Genomic DNA, 18613 nt, shown 5'->3' with positions numbered 1-18613 from the left:
CTAGAAATTAAATAATATAAAATCTTAAATAATAATTATTATTATTTACAAGTAAAGAAGGCTTAAAAAAGTAGGCTAGGTTTACAAGACTTACATTTGCGGGGGAAAATTGGCATCTAGATCTTTCGTTTGGATTTTTAAAAATATAATTTGGAAGTAAAATAATTACAAAGTTAAAAAATAAAAATGAAGCTAATATTATAAATTTTCCTTTAAATTATAGAAATTGCAAGTAAAAGAATACAAATAAGAACACAGACTAAAAATGTACATCGATGTATCGTCATTTTAAAATAATCGATTGTATCTATAGTATCATCGCTGTTTTGTCATCTCCAATAAAAAACATAAACATACATTTTTTGTAACAGAAACATTCATTTTTTGTAAATGACCGCCTCCAAATGTCCCTGCCGAAGATCACAGACTTCGAAATCCTCGAGAAACTCGGAGCAGGAAGCTATGCAACCGTCTACAAGGCGCGCCACAAAGTGCGACAACGACTAAGAACACCTCTTTTTTTCTAGATTAACAAAACCATTAACGATTGCCCCTTATCTTTCACAGAAACAGCGAACTTACCATGCCATCAAGTATGTGGAAATGTCGACGCTGTCGCAATCCTCGCGGGAGAACCTAATCACGGAAATACGCCTCTTAAGGGATCTCAAGCACAAATACATTGTGACCCTGCAGGATTTCTTCTGGGACGACAAGTAAGAGTCCACGGGGTTAGGGCTGTATCCTTATCCTATATCCTTATGGCTTTTTGCCTGGTGAATGAGTCATTCTTGGCTTAGATGTGTGTGGGTTAAAGGTGATTAGGTTCTGGGAAAGTGTGAGTTACCAGGGTTTTATGGGGTTTATATGAGCTGCAAGAGAGGTGGTTAAGGGTATAACTAGGTCAAATATTGGGTTAATTTGCAATGTGATTTTAGGGGCTTACCTTTTATAAAATTCATAAATTGTATCTTATAAAAACTCGAAAATTCTTTGACTTAGTTTATAGAGAAGAATATAGCATTTTTCCATAGAATATATATTAATTTATTGATTATATCCTTCAGAAACATTTACATTGTCCTGGAATACTGCAATGCCGGCAATCTTTCCGCTTTTATACGAACCAAAAAGGCCTTGCCCGAGAGCACCTGTCGCTACTTTCTACGCCAGCTGGCGGCGGCAGTGCAGTATATGCGAGCCAATGATGTCTCCCACTTTGATCTGAAGCCACAAAACCTGCTGCTTACCCGGGGAGCCAATAATGTCTCCCTCAAGGTGGCGGACTTTGGGTAAGAATTTAGATTTATAAAAAATATGGCTTATAATACAAATTATACTCTTTTAGCTTTGCCCAGCATTTAAAGTTAGGAGAAATCAACCAACAGCTAAAGGGTTCACCACTTTACATGGCCCCGGAGATTGTACGTAAACATCAGTACGATGCCAAGGCGGATCTCTGGAGCATAGGGGTCATCCTTTACGAATGCCTTTTTGGCAAGGCGCCCTACAGTTCGCGAACCATTGAGGAGCTACTGTTGCGCATTAAGAATGCCGAGGCTATAACACTGCCACCCAATGCTCGCATCAGCAACGAGTGCCACGATCTCCTGCGTCGTCTGCTGGCACACGAGCCCACGGCGCGGATTTCGTTTGCTGATTTCTTTGCCCATCCCTTCCTCGATCTTAAGACCTTTCCCACGGAGCACACTCTGCAAAAGGCCATTGATTTGGTTACCCAGGCGTGCTCGTACGATGAAAAGCACAACTACAAGGAGGCCTATTATCTATATTGCAGTGCCTTGCAGTATTTTGTGCCTCTGATTACGGAAGAGACGGATGCCACCAAGCGGCTGGCCTTAAGGAATCGAGCTCTGTCTTATATGAAGCGAGCGGAGGAGATCAAGAACTGTATCATCGAGGATGAGTATAGGATGCTGGCTCAGCGACAAAAGCAGGCTGCACACACCACAGAGGCTACACCGCAGGCTGCACAGAAGGCTGAACCTCAGCCGAGCAGTTCAAGGGTGACGGAAATGTTGGAACCGGATGCTCGCTTTAAGCAGCTTTGTAAGAAAAGCCAGATTTTTCTGTTAATTGTAACTAAATTCTTGGTTTTTAGTTGCCCTTTCAAACTCAAGTCCGTCCCTGAAGACTGGCCTGGAAATCGGACGAAAAGCTGAGCTATATCTTTACGAGCGCAAGCTGGACGCGGCCTTGGAATCATATACCTCAGCGTTGGGCATTCTAGTGCCGTTTGTAAACAATGAACCAAAGGGCGAACGTCGCAATCTTTTGCTGCAACAGGTAAGCTAAAAGCTTCTAATAAAATCATATTTTAAATGAATTTTGTTTTGTTTTTTCAGCTGGAATTCTGGATGAAGGAGGCTGAAAGCATTAAGAGCATTTTGAGCACCAAAAACCTGGACGAGGAGGAGCAGAAGCTGTCCACGGTACGCAGCTGCAGCATACAGTAGTCAAAATTAATACGAGATTTGAAATTGATAAGCAATTTTCCGGCGCCTGGTGCGTCATTTGTTAGAGTATTTTTGTAGTCGCCTAGTCACGTAGCCTTCTATGATCTTATATACTACTTATATACAGATATACACATACATATGTCTACACTAGACTCGCTTTTTATGTACTAACGTAGAGCAGGACCATGTCAAATCTATTCTTGTGTTTAACTCTAAAGGCCTTTCCATCTGTATACTGACCCACTGTACACCGTTGTTAAGTTTTTAAAAAAGAAACCCTTATGATTGTCTATTTTAAGCTCACCTCGGGAAGAACCCACACATTCCCTGGCCTTTCAGGCCTGGCACGTCTGTATTTCATTCTGTTCATTGTGTTTAATTTGATTAAAATGGTTTAACGATAACTGGACAAGAGTCTTTTGATCTACGCGATAGTGGCGCTCTCTCTGGTAATCGATCAGGTACAATCTCTGACCATATCTCTAGCCGTAAATTATCGCAATCAATCTACTTATATTGGCAATGTCGGTAAACTTATAAAGGCGACCGTCAGGCCGATGAGCGCCCAAGTTTAGTCTAACGATGTGGTCGAGTGGAGATATTAACCTGGCGGTGGCAATTGCCCTCCTGGCCATTGCAGGCGTTGTCCAGGCAGCTCCACCCATGGGACGTGTGGTCAATGGAACGGATTCCAGTGTGGAGAAGTATCCTTTTGTGGTGAGTGGAAAGGAACTAAAAACTTTGTGGGAAAAACATAACCTTTATCCTTTATCCTTCAGATTTCCCTACGTGGTCCCACTGGCTCCCATTCCTGCGGCGGCTCTATTATTTCCAAGCAGTTTGCCATGACCGCTGCCCATTGCACTGCTGGACGCACTGCTGCTCAGCTCAGTGTCCAGTATGGAGTCACCACGATCAGCTCCACGGGTCCAAATGTCGTCCAAGTGAAGAAGATCATCCAGCATGAGGGCTATAATCCCTACAACAATTATGCCAATGACATCTCCCTGCTGATGCTGGAGGAACCTTTCGAGTTTGATGGCGTTACTGTGGCACCCGTGACTTTGCCCGAGGCTGATTTTGCCACGCCTCAAACGGATGCCGGTGGTGAGGGCGTGCTCATTGGCTGGGGGCTGAATGCGGTGAGTTTATAGGTGATTTTCGATAAGAATTATATAACTTATATCTGGAAATCTCTTTCAGACCGGTGGCTATATTCAAAGCACTCTGCAGGAGGTGGACCTGAAGGTCTACTCGGATGAGGAGTGCACTGCCCGGCATGAGGGCAGCACGGATCCTAGATATCACATCTGTGGAGGAGTGGATGAGGGCGGCAAGGGTCAGTGCAGCGGAGATTCCGGTGGCCCTCTGCTCTGTCAGGGTGTTCAGGTGGGTATCGTGTCCTGGAGCATCAAGCCCTGCACTGTGGCCCCCTATCCTGGTGTCTACGCCAAAGTGAGCAAGTATGTTGAGTGGATCAAGAGGAACCAAATCATAATGGCTTAGTCATGCCCATTCTCTGTTAATTGTTATAAGCCTGCAATAAATCACTGATTAAATGGATTTGATATAAGTGTATTTATAGCATTACAAAAAGGGGGTTTATGGTTGGGAAATACCAGCCTCTTCGGTAAGCACTTTCTTTAAAAATTTAAACAATAGAAGATGGGGTTTAACCACAACTGAACAATGAACTACTAACTGCTTAAACGGTAATTAAATTCTAGTTACGTTAAATTATTCTTTACAAATATTTACAAGGCTTAATTGCTTAATATTTGTTAACTTTTTATTATTATTTATGTATATTTTCCTAACATGATCAGCTACCACAAAGGCTTATAATAACTAATAAATATTATAAAACCAAAACATCGATAAGCAACACGCTTATAATCTTTGGTGAAAACACAGTTTCTTGGTCTTTCTTTAAATCGTTTGTTGCCCCGACAAGTGCCATTTTATATCAATGACGACAAATTTAATCACTGACTATCTGTGCCCGTAAATAATATTGATGGGCCACTATCGGCCAAGTCCAAAATATTATAAAAGACGGTGGCCAAGCCAGAGAAGCACGTTTAACTCCCAAAATGTTGCCGAAACCAGACCTTTACCTGGCTGTAATAGTTCTTCTGGCCATTGCTTCGGTAGCCCAGGCCCTGCCTATGAGTGGAAGAGTGGTCAATGGAACGGATTCCAGCGTGGAAAAGTATCCCTTTGTGGTGAGTTGTAAAAATAAACTAGCCAAGGATTATTTTTAAAAGAATTTAAATTTATTTCCTAAATCCACATTATTTTATTCCTTAGATTTCCCTGCGCGGTCCCTCTGGCTCTCATTGGTGTGGCGGTTCCATCATTTCCAAGCAGTTTGTCATGACCGCCGCCCATTGCACAGACGGCAGCACTGCTAACCAGCTCACTGTCCAATATGGAGTCACCACAATCAGCGCGCAGGGTCCGAATGTCGTGCGTGTGAAGAAGATAATCCAGCATGAGGACTACAGTCCGGAAAACAGCTATGCCAACGATATCTCTCTGCTCATGCTGGAGGAACCTTTCGAGTTTGATGGCGTTACTGTGGCACCCGTGAAATTGCCCCAACTAGCCTATGCCACACCTCAAACGGAGGAAGGCAGTGAGGGTGTGCTCATTGGCTGGGGTCTGAATGCGGTGAGTTTATAGGTGATTTTTGATAATAATTATATAACTTGTATCTTTAAATCCCTTTCAGACGGGCGGCGTCATCCAAAATACTTTGCAGGAGGTTGGACTGAAGGTCTATTCGGATGAGGAGTGCACTGCCCGGCATGAGGGCGAAACGGACCCTAGATATCACATCTGTGGAGGAGTGGATGAGGGCGGCAAGGGTCAGTGCAGCGGCGATTCCGGTGGCCCTCTGCTTTGTCAAGGTCAGCAGGTGGGCATTGTGTCCTGGAGCATTAAGCCCTGCACTGTGGCTCCTTATCCTGGAGTTTACTGTAAGGTTTCCCAGTATATTGACTGGATCAAGAGGAACCAAATTGTATTGGCATAAGCATGTTATGTTTTATATTAATTCGAACGATGAATTAAATTTTACTTTAAAATAAAAGTTCTAAGTATAAAATCATAGGAAAATAAATGAAAATCGTTAAAGGTTTAATATTTTATTAACTCAGTTTAAAACCACAGTTCCTCACCTGACTAAACTACTAAGGTCAGTGCGAGTTGGAGATAGGAGTTGCCATTTTATTGCCTTATAATTCCCATTTACTCAAATTTGTAATATAAATATATATAGTAAAATGTTTATTAATTGAGTCGAACTAATGTCGCGTCAGTTGACTACGGACAACGCAATTCTCAGCTTCTTGTGTCGAAATATTTTTGTCACAAGAAGCTGAGATCAATTGAATGTGCTGCTCTTTGTTTACAAAGATATTGGTGGTATACAATAATTTTATAGCATGAGTGCCACCCATGGAGGGCACTTAGTGATTCTAAGAATTGTTTTTGTTATTGAAGAGCGGCATCGCTTGCTCCGGATGTGGATTTCGTGGGATCGCCTACGCTGCATATTTTTATTTCTTGGATATGTCACTATATATATATAATAAAATATTTAACTTTACGTTATTTGCAATTCATTTCAACCTTTTATTTGATTTTGGCTCATATTTTATAGCATAATTTTACTTTAAAATCAGTAAAATAAAATTAAATTAAAATTTTAAACAATTACAACAAAATCTATTCATATTAATGGATTTCTTACTATTTATTAATATAACAAATTTTATAAAAGTTATCTGATTATATATTAAAAAAAAAAAAATAATAATAATAAAATAATAATAAAAAATAAGACACTTATTAAAGAATTAAAGAATTATTCTCGATAATAAATAAAATAATAAATATATATTAGCAATAATAAAACCCAACTGCAGCATCAAAATGAAGAAGTAAACAGTTTGAGAGCCACTGGGCAACTGGACCAATACGAAGGCGACGCGAGCCGAGTCCCTCATCGGCTGCTGCCTTCGCTCTGCTTCTTGCGGATGGTACTGCGGCGGCCGCTGCTTCAGCTTCCTGCCACTGCAGTCAACATTTTCAACTCAGACGGAACGCACGGTTGGGCGGACTAAGCTGAATCAGTTAGAAATTAATTCAAAAAGTAAGCCAAAGGCAAGGTGAACGTGGATTTTGAGTGCAAAATCATTTAAAACTAAACAAATACTTGAAATAATTTAAAAATAAACTTGAAAATAATATTGAAATAAACGAAAAACTATAATAATCATTATCTATAAAAACATCTTTAAAAAATCTAATATCTCTGCAAAAGATCTTGTCGTATGATGTTGCTGTTTGTTTGTGTTTTTTATTTTTTTTTTTTTTTTTTGCTATTTGCCATTGAAGCGAAAGAAATGAGAAGAAAATATTTACCATTTGCTGGCATAGAATGCGGAAGGTCGTCTATTATGAGGCTGCATTCATTCGTTTAATTAAAAAACAGAAACACATAAAAAAGACAGAACCAAAATGACTCGTTAATTGGCTGCTGCTGCTGCGAGGGCCACACTGCGAATGCGTGATGCTTGGGCCTGCAGAAAGAAAAAAAAAATATATATAGAAAAACTGCAATCAGAGGCCTGGGCCCCGCCACAAATTGATCCAGTCCTCCCCCCACAAAAACTGGGTCTCCTCTCATACATATTTCACCAAATCAAATCAAAGCTTAAAAGTAGGCAACAAACGTACACAATGAAAGAGCTCGTAATACGATTTTCGGTCTGCTCCTGCCGCCTCCTGCCCTGCTCAAAGTATTTTCGGAAATTTTTCGTGGAAACACTCAACGCTGAACGCATAGAAAAGAACTTTCAAACACCCCTTCTACCTTTAACTCTGCCTGTGGCAAGCCCTCGCATTCGCGCATTTAACTAACAACAAAAGCAATTTGAAAACAATTTTTTGAGTTCGAGAATTACGTGTGGCCCTGTGCGGTCGTGGCCTACATGCTTATGGCTCGGCAGGATCCATCTCCTGTTCCTAGCTGCTGCTGGGCGTGGCAGCCAGCTGCTGGCAATTTGTAACATTTCATTTCTGCCACTTTTTTGCAGCCGCCGAACGTTTGCCAGGGCATCGACAGCTCGTCTGATTTATTCAGCATCATGAACTGCAAATAGATAAAGCTACTGCTTTTGGGGGAAAGTGTGAGCTCAAAAGTGTGGAAGTATCCAGGAATATTGGTTCTAAATAATGTAGTATTGAATTTGGGACTCAATATGAGCTAGAATGTGATATATAAAATAAGAGTTTAGGTTCTGATATTAAAATTTTAAAAAATATTATTATATTTCTGGATTTCTGCTTTACCGACGTTTTTTAAATTTAAAAAATACATTTAAAAGCAGGGAAAATAAACTTTTTAAAGAAAAAAACCCTTAAATGAACTATAAATTCTTGAATTCTAAAAAATTGCTTAAAATACACCTTAGATATGTTTCATTTATAAATAAACAAGCTATAAATGTATCTGATTATGTATTTCAAGCACTCGAATACATTTTATTTTATGTAATTTGATCTTTCGCAGAAGTTTACCAAGAATATATCTGGCAAATAAGCAAATATCAGCAAAAACTAAAAATATATATAATATATTAACAAAATAACCTAAGAAAAACCAAAACCTTACAAAAGAAAAAACCGATCTGAAAAAGAAACAAAACGAAATAGCAATTTCAGTGAGTGCTCGTGTCTTTGCATCAGTGTGTCATTCCGTCACTTTGTCACTTTGTCAGTGTGTCCACGATTGTGTGTTAGTGTACCAAGTGCCCCTGTGTGTGCGTGTGTGAACTTTGTGGTAAAGGTCAGAAACTCATATGAAAATGTCGAGCCTGGAAGCATTGTCAACAAAAGCCGCTGTCAACGACAAGGTCTCGTCAGTGGAAATGCATCCAGAATTCTCGCCAGCTCCACCGGGATCGATTGCCGCCAGCAGCAGCATCAGCAGCAGCTGTAGCTCCCATCTGAGGGCCAGTCCCTATACGGTGGCTCTGGCCATCCTGGTGGCCATTGTCCTGTGCAGCGGCAGCCTGGGACTAGCCGACGGGCTCAAGTGCCACATGTGCGGCCAGTACAATGAAGGTGTGGGCTCCATAACGCCCTGCACCAATTACACCAAGGACATAGCCCATCTTTATCTAAAGGAGTGCACCAAGAAGAGCGAGAAGTTCTGTGTGGTAAGTAATTCCCTTGCTTAATAAACAAAATTCCTAAAGAAAACTATCAAATTCAGCTAAATCCTTGATACAAATTACAATTTCTCAAGGGAATAATTCATATTTTCCTAGAACTACCCACAAAATCATACTGAAATAAAATGAAGGTAATGAAAAACAGTTTCCACTGATGCTGATCAATTTCTGTGACATTTTCTCTTCACTTTCCCCTGCCAATTGAACCGAAATTGAAACGTTGCATTCATTTATTTATACACTCATTCATTTTGGCTCATTGCTACTCATTGTTGTCATTGTCCGGACAAAGGAGAAAAAAAAGGCAAACATTGAGTGTCCTGGCAGCTACTACTCCCCTCCTTCCCCTTGCTCCTTCCTCCATTGATAACTTCTCGAGTTGATGTTTCCATTTTATTGTTTTTCGCCTGTACTCATATTGATTGTGTGCCTCTGTCTGTCTGTTTGTCTTATCTCTCCGTTTTTGGCCATATATACTTGGCAAAGTAAAGTCGTTGAGAGTTGTGCTGTTGTCACAAATTTTTGTTTCAAGGAAAAAACAAAAAAATAAGAAGAAGATAAATTGCTTATAAAAACAAAGTGAATCATTTGCTTGGGCTTAGAGTGGCTTGAATGCCATAAGAAATAATCGGTTTTGGCAAATCGATTTGGTTTTATTTCAAAGGGAAATTGGATTTGTAATATTTAAAGCTGGTTTTTAGAATACAAGAAACTAAAGTTAAGGAATAGTTAAAATGGAAATTCTTCTAAGAAATATTATATTTTTAAATAGGTTTCAAAAGTTAAAGAACTTGACTAATAAGCATGAAAATACACTGTTTTTCCGGGGAAAAGTACCATAAGAATACTCATTATCTATTAATTATAACAACATAGGCTCAATTTCATATTGAATACCTAACCATTAGCCCTTTAAGTGCTTGTCATCACCGCTAATTAGTCCTATTTTGAAGCTTCAGACCTCTCCTCTTGCTTACCTTCTAACTTACCTTACCCAACCTTCTACGTTACGTATACGCATCGTGTACCCATTTGTGCCCAAGATGCACAGCAGCCTAGCTCATTGTTTTGAGATGGTAAAGGTGCCTCCATCGACTGGAGGAAAGGGGGTTGCAATCACGCAACTGTCCCCCAGAAGGGGCAGGGATGGAGGAGCAAGGTAAACTAATGCCAGCTGCCTGCTCTGGCAATTTCAATTAGTTCTGCGGTCGTTGGAGCAGTTTGCCGTCCCGATCTATTCCTGCGGCACGTGTTCCCCGGGCTCTGGCTTCATGCCCTGATTGTGGGCGTGGCAGCGCAATTGTGCGCATAAATTGCGGCATATTGTATGCACTCAATTCTCCAGTGTGTGTGTGTGTATGGGTGGGTGTGTGCCGAGCACTTAACGAATTGCAGCGGCGGCAGCAGAAGGAGCAGCCTGGATCCTGCCTGTTTGCGCTTTGGCAATCATTAAATATTTAACACCTACTTGCCATGCACAGCTTGCAGCTTCATCTTCTGTGGCGCCCTTTTTTTTCGGTTAGAGCATGGCGTTTGGTGGCCATAAATTGTTATTTTCTGCCAACACGTCCCGCTCATTTCAACATGCCCCGCCCATGCCGATCCCCTCTCTCTTGGGCATAATTTAGTTTGCTCGGTACCTTTCTTTCTTTTTTTTATTTGCTGCGGGTTTTGTTTGAACTGGGGGCTTTTTTTTGTGGTTCTGTGGTTCGAGGAAATAAGAAAAACGATTTTTCACACACACACACACACACACACACACACACACACACACACACACACACACACACACACACAAATTTTTGCAACTTTCATAATCGGCAAGCAAGCGCTGTTCTCACACATTAGTGGAAATGAAATGTGGAAACGAGTTGAGTGCAATTTTATCTGCATTTTTTTTTTCCTGCGTTGCTGTTGCCATTAAATTTGATTTTCGCTGAAAAAAACACTGCGCTTTTTTTCACGCCGCCGACAAATTGCGTTTAATTGCAATTGGCAGGCCGCTCGATGCAACAGCAAATGATATCAAATTTATGGCGAGAGTGCGGCTTTTTCATTGTCCCCACAAAGTGTCTCTTTGTTGCACATTTTTATTTTCATTTTCATTTGTTTTATTTATTTTTTTTTTTATTCTTTTAAAGTTCTGCATTATTAATTGTTTTTCTATATCATTTGTTGTTTAATAAGTATAGAGTTATTTATTAGTTGCTCACTATATATTTATTTATTGATGAGGGGATTAAAATTGAAATGGCTTTGGACTTTATTTTTTTAATATGCTGAATTTTCGTGTGAAATTATTTGAAGCATTAAAAATTCTATTTTGATTCGTATAGTTATGAATAATATAGGAGAGAATCGAAAAAAGGATTTGCATATTTAAACTCTGCCATTTTTAGTTTTTAAAATATTTTTTTTTGGCATTTAAAGATTATTTTTGATTTGTCTAGTTATGAATTTTATAGGAGAAAGCGGAAAAAAGGACAATGAATTTAAATTTGCAGGTGTTTTTTATTTTTATAATATATATAACAGATAAAATTTTATTGTATATTTTTTAACAAAATACAAATTTTGATTTTCCTTACAAAAAAAGTACTAATATACCCCAAATTACTTACGTCGAAGAAGAGTCGCTAAAATCAATGCCCTAAGAGTTTTAGCTTAAATGTCAACCAATAAATTGAAAAGGATCTTCCACTTTCCTGCCAAAGGAAACACAAAGGCAAACACAATACTTGCCTCCGCCAGGCCTTGGGTATTTTTGTTTAGCTTTTATCTTTCCTTTTTGCCGTCGCCTCGCTGATAATTGCCATTCATTTTGTTATTAACAGCTTCACAGGCACTTAATTAGCGGCATAATTTATGCCAAGCCGCAAAAGTAAAGAGCCCCAGCAGAATGCCAAGATGGTGATGCTGATGCTGCGGCTGCTGGAGCTGATGCTGATGATGATGATGATGGTGGTGGCACCCCCGAAAAGTGGACAAGCAAGGGAAAAATATGTTGCAACACACAAAAAAGCAAAAGAAAACTTTTGTTTAAATATTAAGCAACCTTTTCCCATTCCTCGCTCTTGGCCATAAAAGTTGGAGTGTTCCTTACAGTGGCTACTGCGGTTGTTGTCTTGACTGCTTGACCTGATGTCGTCGTGTTTTCGGCCAAGCAGTTGGCGTTTTTGTTGATTATTTGTTTTATGTTAGTTATGCGGGAAAGGAAAGTTACTTGGCCTGGCGCCGTCTGCCGGGAATCGTCTTATATATATTTATGAGTTACATTTATATTCAAATTAGTCAAGGATGGGGGTTGGGTGGCTGGCTTCCAATGCATAATTCATAATTTCAATAATGAGCTCCAGGGTAGCAGAAGGACCTTATTCACACACGTAATCTACATCTTTGCCGGGCGGCTAAAAACAATGGCAGGCAGTCAGTCCATTGTTTTGGGGGTCGGGTCGGTGAGCACGTAAACAAATACACGGCCTCCATGTATGCATGGCTGTGTATTTAACCCTTGACCTCATGCGAAACAAAACAAAAAATTAAAAAAAAAAAAAAAAACGCGAATACGCTGGGTTTTGTGCGGAGTGGGAGATACGGCCAACGCCTAGGCACGTAATTAATTTTTTGTTTTGTTCTCCATTTCCAATTGTCTTGCAGTTCGAATCAGCAGCAAACGCTACATTACCTCTCGAACAAAAAGGTCTAGACACTGTGAGAAATAAATAAAATACCTAGAAATTACGAAGAAATTACCTAGAAATCTTACAGACTAGAAATCTTACAGAATTTAATGAATATAGTATGAACTTTAAAGGAATTATTTTCCCTGTTAAAAATATTAAATATTTAATCAATTCACAAATAAATCAAAGAGGAGCTGTCACAATATCGATATTGCTCGTTTACGATAAGTTTTGTTCATAATTTGAATCAAAATATTTGGTATATCGATCTTATATGTTATATAAGGGATACATTTAATTTTTCTTATGTATTTTAGAGTTTACAAACATTTTTAAGAGGCGTTTCAGTCAAGAGAAAGTAGTGAGAGAGTTAGGAAGGTTATCTACCAGTAAAAAACACAACGTTTATAAGCACAACTCCTATATTCATTTTAATAACATTACAAATTACATATACACATTCACATATAAATACAATTGCAATTCCATTCCATATTAATTTTTCAACTATTATTACAAGATTTTTGCGGTGCAAGGACTCTCATTTATTGGAGGCTTCCTTTGTCAACTATTGCAGTATCAATTCTCAAGTAAGCTGCAGAAGGCAGGAACAAAACCTTGCTGCTGTTGTGGCTACGTGCCTGTGCTTTCCAGAACTAAGGACCAGGAAAAACCCAAGTGCCAAAAAAACAAACCCGAATATAGGGCAAAGTCCGTCCGGAAAAACCCGACGCCAACTGATAGAAAGAGACAAGGGAATGGCCGGAAAAACGGAATGCAAATATTTTGCCTTCATTTTGGCTGTCGTAGATGCCACTGCCACTGCCGCGCTGACGCTGTTTGCCGCCGCTGTTGTTGCAATTAGGAATGTTTACACTGCCTCCCAGACAAACACGCCCCAAAATCACTTAAAAGTTGGCTTTTTGCCTTCATTAATATTTGCAATGTCAAAGCAAACTGGCACAATTTAATGATGCCAAAAATTATTTTAAAATATATTAAAAAAAACAAAAACAAAAAACTAACTTGACAACTAAATTTTGTAATACAAACATAAACATCATGAGATTCTACTTTAGTTAAGCTTATGAAAAATATGAATTCCATTGTTGGTCACTGCTTCTGGAATTTACAATTAATATATTTTATTTAATTAGTATTTAAAAACACTCACAAAGCAGCCTGAGAGCTTGGAAAATCAGAGTGTTTTTCATAGAAACGCAGAACCATTTGGGGTATTTCCACATAAGCAATGCAACTTGGCACTACTTGGGGTTGCTTCAAGTGCCAGAACTTGATCAAGAAAGAGACTTCGCCATTGTTTTTGTATCCTTTTAGTATTTCTTCAGCCTTAAAATCTCTACTAAAAGGACTTTCCAAAACTATGCTTGGGTCAATTTTCAGTCGTTTGGCTTTATTTTCATATATTATATTAAGTTCTCTGCGACTTGATGGAGTCTGTAGCTTTTCATAGGATTTTATTAGAAGATCACAGCCCTGAATAAGCTCTACCAGGCTTGCAGCCATCTCCCAGGTATTATCTTCTTCTGTACAGTTTTTCCATTTAACCAAATATTGTAGATGTCCCCTGTAAGTTCTACGATCCAGAATCTTTTCCACCACAAATTCTGTTGAACTATCGAAATCAATTATATTTTCGGAAGAGTCCGATGAGGATTCATCTTTTTTAGACATTATTTATATTTATTTTTGTTTTTTGTATTTATATTTATTTGACATTCGATAAACAGTGTCCTGTTTCAAAATATTTTTTTTATGTCAAAGTATTTTTGTAACTTTTTATCAGTTTGTGGTGACTTTTTCTTTGAGCAAAAATATGTTTTTTTTATTTCTTCAATAAAGTTTTACCTTTAGTTATTCGCTCTACTCAATTTAATATAAAATTTCTCAATCCCTTTCCCCTGAAATTATCATAAACTTGTGGTAACCAATCCTGGGAATTCATTGAAATACCAAGCGGAGGAAAAAAAGTAACCAGAAAGTTGCTATAATCTTAATATCCACAGCTTAGGCAAACGGTATTAATAATAAAATCCAATCCAATATACAGAAAGTGAATAAAATTTTTTGCCCGGAAATCTATTAGGGATCCTTGGCTGCCAGGGAAAGTCCTGCCTTTCCTAACAACAATAACAGCGGTGAGCTGGCCAAAGGGAAAAACTGCGGAAAAATATCGTAAAAAATTATGCGTAAACTTGGTGAAAAGTTTGAGATACTCGCACAGCAAAAACTTTACTTCGAGGTTTCGGGTTTGGGTATCACGATGTTTAATGAAGGAAAACTTGCTTGTTTTTCCTTGTCTTTGTTTTTATTTTTAAGAGCAACTTTTCTTGATGGATCACTTGGCATTTACGAGTTGAAATTGAAACACATGTGTATTACCTGAATTATAACTCCCTTAACTTTAATTAAAGCAAATAAAAGGCAGAAAAAAACAGAAAGACTTCAAGTTTTTTACTGCCTGTCAATAGCAGATTCTCTTTTTATCACTATATTTTTTTATTTTCCTGCCAAAGCCAACACGTAGCCGGCATTAAATCGACAAAGTTTTATTGGCCAAAATTAACAGCTCGATTATGCGTGTTGTCGGGGGCCAGATTTTGTTGGACTTTTTAGAGGCCCAGAGATTTACATGGCAATGCGGCAATCAAACTGTTCACCGACTGTTACGTGAATGGAATAAATCGGTATGGGTACAAAAATCTGGCGAGGATTGGGGATTTGAAAGTCAGTGCAGAGATACATAATAAAAGCAGAATGAAAGGGGAACCTTCCTCAAGTGCAGCAGGAGTGAGGGTACGGGCGGGGTTTGTGTAATATAGCCATAAATGGGGCCTGGCAATTTCCGTGCGGCGACTTGTGAAATCAGCGTCAAATCGGAAACCAGGAAGTAGAGAGGGGGGGTAGAGCGGTAAACGGGAGGAAGGGGAAGTGAGAACGAAAGTCGAAGTGACTGCCTATGCCATCATTTCCGGCGGCCATTGATTGGGCGGGGTTCCTTTTTCAAGGGGAGGTCCTGTGCCTGGATAAATTCAATGTAATTGATAAGCGACTCTGCACAAATAGAGCGTTGGTCCTGCTCCTCCTCCCCCTCCACACACACTCGACTTTGGGTAAACACACTGGCACAAACACACACACACACAGAGGCACTCAATTAAGAAAACAATGGCGGCTCAGTTTGTGCGGCAATTGAGTTTCTTTTTTTTCCCCCTCTTGCCATCTGCTTTTGGTCTCCTTTGTTTTGCTTTCAAGGGATTCCTTCTCCATCCAGTTACCCTTTCTACTGATGGCCACTAAGACGCTTAGTCCTGCCGCAAGCCGAATTCTGGTATTTGCCTAGACCCAAAGTATGTCTGCCTTTTAGCCAACTCCACCACTCTCATGCCCTATCTCACGCTCATTAGCCGTTGTCTTCCAGCCAATTCGGCTGTCACTTTTTGTGGTCCTTGTCAGTAGTTTTAGCTCCTTTTGTTCGCTCGACTTGACTCACTTTGGGCTAATTTCCAGTTTTATTTGATCATCATTATAATTATTGTATGTTTGTTCTTGACAGTCTTACGGTCATAATGGCACGAAAGTTGGTGAGGAATGCTAATTTCCCTTTTGCGATTTGGGAGTCAAGATCTTATTATTATGGTGGGATGAAGCATCCCTTTTAATAATACATTTTTAATAAATTTATTTAATAAACAACGAACCATTTCTTTTTATTAAAGTTTCTTTAAATTTAACTTCATTACATTTCTCACAATTCTCTACATTTTCCTTAGCTTAATTTATGACAAGAAAATACTTTTTATGTAATCAAAATTTAAACAAATGAATTTCTGTTACTTTTTACTATCTCTCCCTCTCAGTCTTAATTTAAGTATCAAGTATTTAGGGGCTGAGCTCCCCAGCTGAGCTCCATTAACAGCTCACACATGCTGCCACCGAAAGTTCTTCAACACCCAGCACAATAATTCATTTATTTCAGTCGGGAATAAATGCACTATATATATTCTGTCATTCCCAGTTGGGGCTGCCAACTATCTCTCGGTCTTTGCATTCAGTTTTTGAGGCATTGTAAGCGATTTAAAATGCCGGGCCACAAAAATATGGCAAATGGTAGTTGGTAGTTGGCAGTTGGCAGTTGGCGCTTGGGAGCCCCTGCCCCTCGTCGACTTCCATGGCCAGCAAGTTGTTTCGCATATAAATGATTTTGATAACGCGCACTGACATTTTGTGACTTCATTATTCTAAAATTCAAATTATTCCAACGAACAATGGAATTTTGCAAACACTAACAGAAAAAAATAAAAACGAAAAACACAAAAAAAAAAGAGGCTAGCAACAAAATAAGTGAGAATGTGGGTCAGACTGCGGATGACAATAAGTTTTATTAGCTCTCTAGACGACTGAAAACAGACACAAGCTATACTAGCACATACAGGGGATGTCCTTTAAAGTAAACAGTGTTTTGTGTCAACTTTGTAGAGATATGAATCAGTTTTTAATTTAAAAAAAATGTCTACATTATAATTTAATAGTTATTTGGCCTCTCAACAGTAAGTAAGAGAAAAGAAGGGAGAAATAAATAATATAAATATTTAATAATTAAAATAATACCTCATATAAGAAATATTTTCATTTATAAAATATTTTAAAATATATTAAATATATTTAAGTCCACTTAAAATTATGTTTTCGTATTTCTTAAAATAATAATATTTAAAATACTTGTTTAATTTGTACTAAAAATAAATATAATATTATTAAGGCATCTTAAGAAACTCCCAGATTTTTTCTTTATTTATTGACTATAACGAATGTTCACCGTACTCGTATTTCGGCCACGTTACGCATACGTCACGTATGCAAATCTGAAATGGCCTATATGTTCCACATCTCCCTTTGCTGTTGTCCTGTCAAATAAAGAATGTTGTGCTGCTGACGAGCCCGCTGGCTGTTGATAAAGGTTTTCCAGCCCAGAGCCCCAAAAGACTGGATTAAATAAAGCGCCAGACTCACGTCAAAGGCAAAGGCAAAGGAATGGGAATGGAATGGGGAAATGGCATGGGGAAATGGCATCGGCAAAGGCATTTTCCCCAGTTCATCGAGCACAGAAACACACTCGAGTTCTGGGCATAATTTATGACTCGAAATTTATACCATTTCTTCTTCTGAGACAGACAATTGCCAAGACACTAATAAAATGTATTTCTTGTATATAACTTATGAAAGGCAATATGGCGCGAAAACTTAATGAAAAATGGTTGCTCAGCAGTGGCACTGCGACGTGTTTGGGCAGCCTTTTCTTTTTTTTTTTTTTCCATCTCCGCCGACGGGGCAAGCAGCTGTGACCAACTAATAACCAGGGGGCGTGGCTAAACGTGCACGAAAAAACTTTTTACATAATTTTTCGCCACTCATTTTTATTCCCTTTTTCGGTGTGCTGTGTCACAACATCCACTGAAATTTTTATAAAGCTGATGCTCGGGCTTACGGAGCAAAGCCAAAACGGAAATCCTTAGTTTCCTTATGACAACGACATCCTCCTGGCACAAAAACCAAAAAAGAATGTCTGGTGGCAGTCGAAAAAAAAAGGAAACCCAAAAGCAAAGTAAAAGTTTGGCCAAGCGGCAAAGCTGCGAAGGAGGAGAAGTGGCATATTTTTTTTATATTTTTTTTATTAGATTTCGCTGCAGTCACTTAAAGCGTCGCCAACTTGCCCTTGGCAAATTGCTGGCTTCCGTCGAGAGTATTTCCCGGTTTTTCCCACGGAAACGATGGCATATTGGCCATCGATATCGACTGTCGGGGTTATTAATTGACAAGGCCTTCTTACTTACTGACTGCATTTGCAGTCAGCTTCTCCAACGAGTCATTTATTTTAATCAACTGAAAAGACAAAATGAAAACTGTTGCCACCATCAATCAAGTTGTCAGACTCTGAGGCCGAACTTTAGAGCTAAACTAAACTAAACAATATGAGAATCTAGCGGCTTGTTGCTGTTGGTTTCTCTCCTCCCTCGGGGAGAGCAAATCAAAATATTTGCCAAACTCAGTTTTCAGCAAAGTTATCAATAAACACACACAGCATCAACAACGGAAAACAACAATATATAGAGCTTTGCATGTGGCATGCAAATAAGTTTGGCAAGCCGAAGTTGGCAACATACTTTCCCAAACTAGTTAAGTG

At 39.0% G+C, this 18613-nt stretch overlaps 5 protein-coding genes across 8 annotated transcripts in view; 4 read left to right on the top strand and 1 right to left on the bottom strand.

The window, feature by feature from the left end:
- The first annotated feature begins 289 nt into the window (after nt 1-289).
- Nucleotides 290-2923, top strand: Aduk (Another Drosophila Unc-51-like kinase). Its single transcript, XM_017165249.3, has 7 exons — nt 290-491; nt 568-716; nt 1068-1292; nt 1349-2070; nt 2123-2307; nt 2367-2453; nt 2780-2923. The coding sequence occupies exons 1-7, from the start codon at nt 405-407 to the stop codon at nt 2876-2878; spliced, it is 1554 nt and encodes a 517-aa protein (XP_017020738.1). The 5' UTR covers nt 290-404; the 3' UTR covers nt 2879-2923.
- A 105-nt stretch (nt 2924-3028) lies between these two features.
- LOC108073563 (chymotrypsin-2) lies at nt 3029-4043 on the top strand. The gene is made up of 3 exons (XM_017165250.3): nt 3029-3197; nt 3260-3622; nt 3684-4043. Exons 1-3 carry the CDS (start codon nt 3063-3065, stop codon nt 3984-3986), a joined length of 801 nt encoding a protein of 266 aa, XP_017020739.1. The 5' UTR covers nt 3029-3062; the 3' UTR covers nt 3987-4043.
- A 530-nt stretch (nt 4044-4573) lies between these two features.
- LOC108073343 (chymotrypsin-2-like) lies at nt 4574-5610 on the top strand. Its single transcript, XM_017164907.3, has 3 exons — nt 4574-4705; nt 4791-5153; nt 5215-5610. The coding sequence occupies exons 1-3, from the start codon at nt 4574-4576 to the stop codon at nt 5515-5517; spliced, it is 798 nt and encodes a 265-aa protein (XP_017020396.1). The 3' UTR covers nt 5518-5610.
- A 952-nt stretch (nt 5611-6562) lies between these two features.
- The window catches only part of LOC108085744 (uncharacterized), a 32061-nt gene continuing 20010 nt past the window's right edge, over nt 6563-18613 (top strand). The window contains exons 1-2 of one of the 2 annotated variants that reach the window (XM_070287313.1): nt 6563-6639; nt 8062-8710. In XM_070287313.1, coding sequence (XP_070143414.1) covers nt 8351-8710 — 360 coding nt within the window. In that variant the 5' untranslated portion in view covers nt 6563-6639; nt 8062-8350. The remainder of the gene's footprint in view (nt 6640-8061; nt 8711-18613) is intronic. The other variant, XM_041774408.2, reaches the window with a different exon arrangement.
- Nucleotides 13362-14190, bottom strand: HP1e (Heterochromatin Protein 1e). Of its 3 annotated transcripts, none has more exons than XM_070286806.1 (2): nt 13583-14190; nt 13362-13527 (listed from the first exon to the last, which is right to left on the bottom strand). In XM_070286806.1, exons 1-2 carry the CDS (start codon nt 14101-14103, stop codon nt 13494-13496), a joined length of 555 nt encoding a protein of 184 aa, XP_070142907.1. In that variant the 5' UTR covers nt 14104-14190; the 3' UTR covers nt 13362-13493. The 3 variants fall into 3 exon arrangements, with proteins under 3 accessions (XP_070142907.1, XP_070142908.1, XP_017020415.1); XM_070286807.1 differs by having other exon boundaries at nt 13362-13524; XM_017164926.3 differs by having other exon boundaries at nt 13366-13530; nt 13583-14189.

The sequence above is a fragment of the Drosophila kikkawai genome, chromosome 3R (genome assembly GCF_030179895.1).
Source record: "Drosophila kikkawai strain 14028-0561.14 chromosome 3R, DkikHiC1v2, whole genome shotgun sequence".
Lineage (NCBI taxonomy): Eukaryota > Metazoa > Arthropoda > Insecta > Diptera > Drosophilidae > Drosophila > Drosophila kikkawai.
This window is presented reverse-complemented; position numbering and strand designations above follow the sequence as displayed.